The sequence below is a fragment of the Pogonomyrmex barbatus genome, unplaced genomic scaffold (genome assembly GCF_055798465.1).
Source record: "Pogonomyrmex barbatus isolate J1 unplaced genomic scaffold, ASM5579846v1 scaffold2, whole genome shotgun sequence".
Classification (NCBI taxonomy): domain Eukaryota; kingdom Metazoa; phylum Arthropoda; class Insecta; order Hymenoptera; family Formicidae; genus Pogonomyrmex; species Pogonomyrmex barbatus.
Genome location: NW_028297116.1, coordinates 21,793,397 through 21,802,888, shown reverse-complemented (window position 1 = coordinate 21,802,888; position 9,492 = coordinate 21,793,397). Strand labels below are relative to the sequence as shown.

The window sequence follows — 9,492 nt, the reverse complement described above, 5'->3', positions numbered from 1 at the left end:
GTGAGTTCTAACCATGCTTCGCTGCTAAATACGCGCAAGTGGATCGATTTTAATGAGGAATAATGCGCTCTCCTTCTTCCTGTTCATCCTTCTCTCTCTCTCTCCTTCTTTCTCTCTCCTGCTCCTCCTCCCCCCTCTCTCTCTCTCTCTCTCTCTCTCTCTCTCTCTCTCTCTCTCTCTTCCTTTCTCTCAGCGCTGTATCGTGCCAAAAATACGCCTCGAATTCGGAGTTTACGAATTTCGCATCGCAGGATGGGTACGAATTGGCCATTTTACGACCTTCCCTCACTGCGCGTTTTAATGAGTCACATTACCGAGCACCGCGCAACACGCAACACGCTGCACGTGTCATCATTGCAACTTATCGGGGTTGGTAACCGAACCGAATCAGTTAATAATCAAAAAGATTCGAATCAGCTTTTAATCATCGTGCTTCTCGTAAAAGAGTTCTTTCCATACGCGTGGTTCATTCACGGTATTAACGTTGATAAGAGTATTTGTTCGGATCAATCGTAGAATCAACAATGGACTGAATTAGTCGGTTACAAACGTACGATTCACTTATGTAGGATTCACGGAACACAAAGCAATTCATCAGTTATTTTGCAAAAAGAATTTTATTTATTGTATTATGCAAATAATTATATTCAATTTTATAAATACTGACTTCTTTGTTATATAGTTATAGTCGTTGTAAAATAATAATGCTCAAGAGAAAAAATTATTTTTATTGCAAAATTTGTAAAATATCTGTACGTGTACATGTATAAGTCGGGGTATGTTCTGTGTGTGTGTGTGTGTGTGTGTGTGTGTGTGTGTGTGTGTTGTGTTGTGTATGTATTTGCATTTTTCTTAATTAATGCTTTTTGCGTGATTCCTGTTGTTTGATATTTTTGTACAAACTCTTCTCTCTCTCTCTCTCTCTCTCTCTCTCTCTCTCTCTCTCTCTCTTCTCATCCAATAATAGCACAATTTACAATTCCAGACTCGAATGGCAATATCGACCCTGAGGCACCGCCTTCCAATTACGGTAGAAGAAGAAGTCGCGCCGTCCTTTATCAACTGTCGGGCCATTACAAGCAGGACAATAAGCACAAAATTAAGCTAAACAATGTACGTTTCTTTATTTATTTTCTTCCAAAAGTGCTACCATTTTTTATAAAGAATGAAGGTTAAACTATAAATGGGCTAGTAATTGATAAAATAAGGATTTATTGCGGCCATGATATTATATGTACCATCTGTTATACACAAGACATTAATAATTATTATGTTTGCTCGCGAATCTGTGAGATGGTAATAAAATAATATAATTATATATTTCCAACAAGCTTATATATCAGCAGGAAGGATTTATTTTTTAAATAATTAACATGCAATCTTCCTTATTACAAATTTTCAAGTTAATTTGCATTTGAAGCTAAATAGTAGGAATAAAGACGCTTTACAGCCCGAAATCTTCTTGCAAAGTAAAACAAAGTGAAATGAAACTTTGAGGTAAATACGTTATAATCCGCCGAGAAATTTGGGCGAATGTCTGAAAGCTCTCGCTTTTACATTGGGTATTATTCTAGACTATTCTGCATTCGACCGCGCCGCCTTTACCGGAATACAAAACAACAGCGGTCAAAAAGTCGCAGTTTATCCTTAGTCATTACGGTGGTTTTAAATCCTGCTGGGACTGGTTGATTCTCATCGCGACCTTTTACGTGGCAATAATCGTTCCCTATAACGCGAGCTTCATCAACACCGATAGGCCTACCATGGTCAGTGACGTTGTCGTCGAAGTGCTCTTCATTATCGGTGAGTATATCCTGCCTCCAATTTTCGACCCTCGTGCCCTTTAGACCTCTCTTTATCCCTTCATCCCCCTGATGAGATTCTCATCTCTGAAACCGTAATCCTCCAGGATCATTTCAGGTAAATGGAAAATTCCTCCTCATTTAGAAAAAGTGATACGAGCCTAACACGCCTTCGTTCCGATATGTCCGATATGAGATTAATTAGCTCGCCGTTTTAGATATCCATTGTTCACAATACACGTCCGTTCTCGGCGTCAACAAATTAGGGGTGTGCATGCGTATCGACGACTATTAAACGTTACGCTGTACGTCGCATAATCGCATAAATGAATATCTGCTACATCTGCTAAATAAGGAAATAAATCAAAATCGAATAATCATCGGGCGCGTGATTGCAGAGCGGAATAGATATAAATTCCAAACCAGCGTGATATCGGGAGGGGGTCGGGGGGGGGAGGGGTGAAGAGAGGGGGCGTAGGATCCTCATCCTTCGATGATCGAAAATGTCACGCTGTTATTTCTTGCTTCGGTTATTTCTACAATTTTATACCTTTCAATCGATATTAAAGTAAAAATCAAGATCCGATCCGTTAGCCTCGTAGTCGAAATCGATTGCCCTCGCTATCTTGGAATAATGTTTCCGTGAAGGAAATGAGAAAAGTCCCCTCATCATTCAATTGGCACAACACGTGGAGCTTGTTAGACCGAAATCAAGAGAAGTATTTACAGCCTTCTCTCTCCCCTATGTGTCGCCCCTATAATGCGTGGGCTTACGTTTCAGCCCACACTCCAGCACACGACAGCTTCTTCCTTCAGATGGGGAACGTGCCAAAAGTGTTTTTGCGTAAATGTTTTTCCAAAATGTACCTTCTGCGTATCTTCCAATCAATGATGCCGGAGGAAGCGACACGTTTAACCGTAAATCCGTGTTAATCGAATAAATAAAGCTACCATAACTTTTTGACGATATCGAAAGAAAGTTACGACGTAGAAAGACGGGTCAATTACGCGGGGATTTAATGATGATGAAAAAAAACCCCCGCTATCGCCTTTAAAAAAAGCCGCGCTTAATTGCGAGCGAGCGAGCGTTGTAATGCCGATACTTTAATTTTACCTTTCGGCGGAATGGCGGATTCCCGGTACGTCGGCACGAGCATTTCTCGCGGCGCGTTGTCTCGCGTTGTAACCCTCGGTAAATAAACAACGAGCGTTTTCAATGTAAACCCGCCAGTTTAACTGTCGATTTTTAACTGTCAGGCGAAATTGTGCTGTTATGAAGTGGAAATGAGGAGGATGAAATTTGCATTGGGAGACGTCCGCATTATAAATCGAAACGAGACTTTGAAATTTTCTTCCTCGACGCGTGCGAAGCGCGCCTGCGAAGCGTTGTAATGACAGATAACTTCGACAAGTCTATCATACATTACAATTAATATCGGATCAACGAACAGCGATATTTCTCGTGTATGACGACGTGCGATATGTAAAATATCGGCTGTGCGCGACTCTTAAACGAGATTACTGGTGGATAAGTGAACGTAGAACGTGAATTTCGCGGGATAAAATCCAATTTGCAAACGGGATTAAAAGGCATTCACAAGCACAAAGCCAAAGTTTCGCTCAGCTGCTTGATACGTTTGCACGAATGGAAACTCGGCAGGACAACAAGCGGGAAAGTCAGTTCCTCTTCTTCGTTTAGTTAGACGGTGTACAAGCAGACTCTACGTTTACATTCGCTCGCAAGCACGATTATTGTCACGCTCCGGGTTGGAAACAATGTTTCCTGACAAAAAAAAATACCCAATACTGATAGTTTTCTATAAAAGAGGATTCTAATTTGGCATAATTCATACGAATTTATGACCATCGGTACGTCGTAATTGCAATTTTTCAATCAGATTTGCAATCCTTTGCGGATAATTGTCAAAATGTAAAGACCGTCCAATTGTTGAAATTGAGATGTTATTTTGAATGCCCTTTTGTTTTAAATGCCATTTTTGTTGATATCCGAAATTCGAAATATTTCATATCGTAGGTCGTACTATTTCGATATTTCGCACCTCGTACGTGCGAAAGATTCCGATCGTTGCGTGCGCGTTGCGAATGTATGTATGCTCTATTATTCTTCCCCAGATATCATTTTGAACTTCAGAACAACGTACGTGAGCAGGAAGGGCGAAGTCGTCAGCAATAGCAAGAGCATCGCCGTGAATTACGTGAAAGGCTGGTTTTTTGTCGACCTCGTAGCGGCATTGCCGTTTGATTTTCTCTATGCCTCGGACGTTTACAGCGGCGAGGTGGGTATCCTTCATTCGCTCACAAACAGCTTTGCGAGCTAGCTTATTTACCACCTTGTAAAAAGTTGATAGCTTTACGGGAATTCTTTTGCAAAATATTGAATTCGCAATCTTGTCTTGCGATCAAATTGGATATTCATTACGGCGGATCTCTTTACGGCGTTTTCTAACTTTTAATCTAATCCAAGAGAAATTTCTCGGTTTGATAATACGGAAGTTACAAAAAAAAATTAAATATTGAGGAAATCTACGGTTGGATGAAGAAATCTATGTGAGGCCGTACTTGTAATGTGCGTTATTATCATGTCCTAATATCAATTTTGCTAATAATTGCTAATTTCAAATTTCCGTCCAGGCATCAAGCCAATCAAGAGAGGCTGAATTAATTAATCTGCCCCAGGTGTAATAGAAAATCAATACTCTATGTCAAAATTAATTATTAAATCGCATAAAAATATTCGCAAAACTTGTGTCCTTAATTGAATACTCGAAATTATCCTAATTAAATATTCATATCGAATAATAAAATCTTTATAGCAATAAAATGTACAATAAAATGTATAAAATGTATAACGATTAAAATTATCACGGCACTTTAGGTATGTACATCTTGAAGATGCAGATTCTAATGTAAACTGTTGAGAAAGGGAGATAAACGTTTCTTATCGATCTCTGTTACAGGAATCGGCGCACAGTAACATCCACTTGGTGAAACTCACGAGATTACTGAGACTCGCGCGGCTGCTACAAAAAATGGACAGATATTCGCAATACAGCGCGGTAATTCTAACGATGCTTATGCTCTTTTTCATTGTGGTAGCGCACTGGTTGGCCTGCGTCTGGTACGTTATCGCCGAGAAGGAGAGATTGCGGAATGACAAGGATTGGGATTTAGGTAAGTCACTCCGAGTCGCCTCGGCGATTACTTAATAATAATCGATAAATTGTACCGTACCGTCGTAGAATTTTTACGAGAGATGGAAAATTTTGTCCGCGAAGCCGACAGCTCGATCTTCGATCCTTCGAGAATACGCGAATATCTATATTCGTGCAAAAACAATCTGCAGGTGATCTTCGTGACCTAGAAAAATCCCCCGACTATATCTATCTTAAGAAAGCATGTCTACACTTCGTAGAATTGCGTAGAATGGATCTGTAGCTATAGAAGAGATCCTATCGACATGAAAGCTCTTGAGCATGAGATTTGCGGGGGATTGTTATTCAATAGTTATAGTGAAACAGTTTCAATATAAGAATGCTCTCTATAGAGAAACATAAATCCCTTTCATGTTTTAAAAGTAAAAATAAAAGTTAATATTTGTGCAGATATTTGTGGGATTGTGTTTTTATTAAATTGTACGAAAATACAGTAACGCACGAAGCAAAGCAAGAATAAATTAATTGAACGGTTTATTGCAGTAAAAGGTGAGCTAAAACGTTGGAATTGCCATTAATATGTTCTAGGCTGGCTACATACCCTGGCTGAAAAATTGAAAATATCAGTGCAAAACGTTACGCACACAGAGAGCTATATAACAGCATTATATTTTACTTGCAGTAGTTTGACTTCCGTTGGTTTCGGAAACGTTTCGGCAAACACGTTCTCGGAAAAGTTTTTTTCCATTTGCACGATGTTGATCGGGGGTAAGTTTTTCCGAAGAATTACGGATTTCGTCATGCAGTCAATTAGTCGAAGATCCACCACCCTTTTACGTTCCAGCTCTTATGCATGCTGTGGTGTTCGGTAACGTTACTGCAATCATTCAGAGAATGTATTCTAGAAGATCCCTCTATCAAACGAAGTTACGAGATCTCAAAGATTTTCTAGTCTTACACCAAATTCCAGAAGAGCTCAAGCAACGAATGCAGGATTACTTTCAGACTATGTGGTCATTAAATCACGGTATTGACGTGCACGAGGTAACAAGACACTGAGCTCTTGTCCATTTTAATTAAAATATTAGAGTGTACACATATTTTTATACCGATATCAACAAGTTCTTGAAAATTATATTACTAAAAGGGAATTAATATTGGAAAAAATTAATATGCGTATTGCATATAATAATTGTCTACCATTGCATCACATAAGAATTTCTCTGTAGACTCTCAAACAATTTCCCGAGGAACTGCGGGGAGATGTTTCAATGCATCTTCATCGAGAGATTTTAAGTTTACCGATATTCGAAGCCGCCTCACAAGGATGTCTGAAGTTGCTTTCACTCCATATCAGAAACAACTTTTGCGCCCCCGGCGAATTTCTCGTCCACAAAGGCGATGCGCTTTCATATATCTATTACCTATGCAATGGATCTATGGAAGTTGTGCAAAACAGCATGGTGGTTGCAATTTTAGGTAAACAACAACAAATTTAAATCAATATTCGCATCCGACTTATTTTTCTGTCCATAAATAATCGTGGTTCGCGTTCGTTTTATTCATTCGATAATGCTTAAATTAAAAAAAAATTTTACGTTAACATTACGTGTCGAGATAAGTTTAAAAAAAAATTTTTTTTTTATTGGCATACAACTCGACGTACATTAATTCCCGAGTAAATTTCAACTCTGACGTATCTTTCAAGGGAAGGGAGATTTAGTGGGTTGCGATATAAATGTTCACCTGCAACACGGAAGTAACGGTGGCGGCACGACTGGATCTGGCTCGGTTGACGTTGTAAAATCCAGCTGCGACGTCAAGGCGCTAACATATTGCGATTTGAAGTGCATACACATGCAGGGCTTGGTCGAAGTCCTCCGACTTTATCCCGAGTATCAGCACGAGTTTGCGCACGATATACAGCACGATCTTACGTACAACTTGCGTGAGGGATACGAGGCGGAGGTAATTAACTCTATGTGCCCCGCGAAGAGAGGGAAAGGGAGTGGAGCAGGCCAAACGAAAGGGGAGAAAAAGACAAAATTGCTAAAGGCATGAAATGTCATCTTAATTATTTTGAAGATATATTTAAAGAATTACTGAAAAAAGTTTCAAGGCATTTAAATATTTGTATATGTGTGTGTTGTGTAAAAATGTTTTATCTTTAATTTTTTTAAAAGTAGAAAATAATTTTAAAATATTTAATTTTTTATAAAATATATTATAAAATTATAATATATTTTATATTGTTGGTAAATTTTGATAGAGACATCAAATAAAGGAAAATTAATTATGTTGTGCTTTAGTATATCTGTACTACAAAAAAAATACGTATTATTTTACGTAATTATTTATATTACGTAATTATTTAAAATACGTATTATTTTACGTAGTATTATTTTACGAAAATTAGAGTTAGATTCTGGTTAGGTATTAAATTTACCGGTGTTCTTGTCGCGTGAATTTTAGCAGGAGTCCGATGTAAATGGCCCGTCATTGACACTGCCCTCCATCAGCGAGGACGACGAGAATCTAGTCGAGGAGGGCGAAACGTCTCCTTTATCACCCCCTAACAAATCACCACTTCACACATCTTCGAGTCCGCGGCATGCCAAGTTCAGGTAAAAAAAAAAAATCACTAAGATCATTGACGTTTCCTTATAAAATATAGAAAACTAAAAGGAAAGGTACGCTTATAGTAAACGACGACGAGATAAAAATTTCACCGTTATAAAAAGCTTCGGATAATAAATAGAAAGAAAAAAAGTTAATCTAGTGGTTTAGAATTTTTTGTTCCTTCACTTTTCCCGACTTGATAGTCTTTCTTTTTTGCAACCTACTTTTTCTAGAAAAGCTTAAGTACATTTAATTCTTTTTATTTATCGATGTAGATTATATATTGTTACGAGCAGTCCTTTTTTTTTTGTAGTAGTATTTGAAGTATCTTATCAAGTAGCATTTAAGTGCGCGATAAAGAAGGAGTGTAAGAAAAATACTTTGGCTTGTAAGACGCCGTTCTCAATTTGTCGATACCTTTTCTGAAAAAGGAAATCCGCAATTGTAAGATAACAGGATTTTCCGCTTCCGGAGAGCTTGGGAAATATCCCAAAGTCGCGTTCGATCCGTCTTCAGACGTTGATATATATATATATATATATATATATATATATATATATATATATATATATATATACCTATATCAACGGCACATTGTAGTGGGATATAATCCACTTTTGGATTTCTCACTTTGAAATTTTCATGCCGTGATTTCGATATCGTCTCGCTGAGCGTTCCCGATATCTCAGATCGGGTGCTCGCATAATGAGGAATAAAGTTAACTTTGTTTTAAAATATCAGGGAGGATTATAGAGAAGCGAGACGAGCAGGACGGGGAGTCTTGCTGCGAGGGGGAAGGGCAGCGCAAGTGATCGCGCAAGAATCTATGGAGGAGCACATTCGAGGATCTGTTGAGAGACTCGATAATCAATTTTCTACGCTGCATCAAGACGTTGCGACGCTCAGTTGCGAGGTATTTTATACTCCTTTCCTTTATTTCCATTTCCGGCACAGATATATTATGTGAAATTGCTTTAGACACCTATCTCGGTAGGTATATACTTACTACCGGTACTTCTCAGTCCTCCGAGATTTCTTGGCTTTAAAACATTATAGTTTTTAAACCTTGTAAAGGTGTGTAAGAAACGAATAAGTCGTAATAAAAAAGAAAAAGAATTTACTCGGAGAAATTCATTGTGTGTAGAGCTGGATTTATTAATTTCTATTCTTTTTCCATTTTCGCGCAAATTCAACCTCCTCGGATTTGCGAGGGGATTAAATGATACGCGTTTGGATCGACAGGTGCGCAACGCCATTCAAGCGTTGCAGATGCTCGCCTGCTCACCCCAGAGTAATCCGAATCTGCCGACCCCGGCGGCGAGCCGCGGCAGCGGGGTCCTCGCGAGGAGCTCCTCCCATCCCCCGGACGCCATTTGTTGGAATCCGCCGGAGAGATTGATCGACATGTCGACGCAGACGGATTGGCCGGTCGACCTGTACGAGGCGTGGGTACGCGCGAACCCACGCAGGGCCCTGAAGGCCCTCGGCCTCGATCCGGACGTCGTTCTGAGCCTGCCACCTCCGTCGCCCACGCCGTCGCCGTCTTCGCCTCCGCCGCCGCCTTACGAACCCCTATCACCTTTGGCGGGCTCACCCCAGCAGTCGCCCTCGCGAACTCCAACGACAGGTAATTATGCCCCGGGCTTTATATAATGGATAGGAGGGAGACCTTTGCGCTGCAGGGCATTGCTGCGCAAACAGAATTACGAGCGCGGGAGGGAGGGGCGAGGGAGGGGGGAGAGGGGGGAAGGGGGGTTTGATTAAAACAATGACTAAATACACAAAAGTTCTTCATCGTTTCGAAACTAGGACGATCTCTCGGGCGAGCAAAATACACGTAACGCACAAAAGTGATATTTTCTGAGGAATAAATATACATTTTCCCTCGTGGAACGAAG

General features: G+C 39.8%; 1 protein-coding gene across 5 annotated transcripts in view; it reads left to right on the top strand.

The window, feature by feature from the left end:
- Positions 1-9,492, top strand: part of Elk (Eag-like K[+] channel) — a 32,651-nt gene that overhangs the window by 18,962 nt on the left and 4,197 nt on the right. For 3 of the 5 annotated variants that reach the window (XM_089077129.1, XM_089077130.1, XM_089077128.1), the window contains exons 5-15: positions 986-1,113; positions 1,575-1,803; positions 3,936-4,099; positions 4,781-4,994; positions 5,564-5,743; positions 5,820-6,019; positions 6,205-6,454; positions 6,684-7,030; positions 7,451-7,599; positions 8,336-8,507; positions 8,837-9,221. In XM_089077129.1, the coding sequence (XP_088933255.1) occupies positions 986-1,113; positions 1,575-1,803; positions 3,936-4,099; positions 4,781-4,994; positions 5,564-5,743; positions 5,820-6,019; positions 6,205-6,454; positions 6,684-7,030; positions 7,451-7,599; positions 8,336-8,507; positions 8,837-9,221 (2,418 nt within the window). Of the gene's footprint in view, positions 1-985; positions 1,114-1,574; positions 1,804-3,935; positions 4,100-4,780; positions 4,995-5,563; positions 5,744-5,819; positions 6,020-6,204; positions 6,455-6,683; positions 7,031-7,447; positions 7,600-8,335; positions 8,508-8,836; positions 9,222-9,492 lie in introns of all 5 variants that reach the window. The other 2 variants (XM_089077132.1, XM_089077131.1) reach the window with 2 other exon arrangements.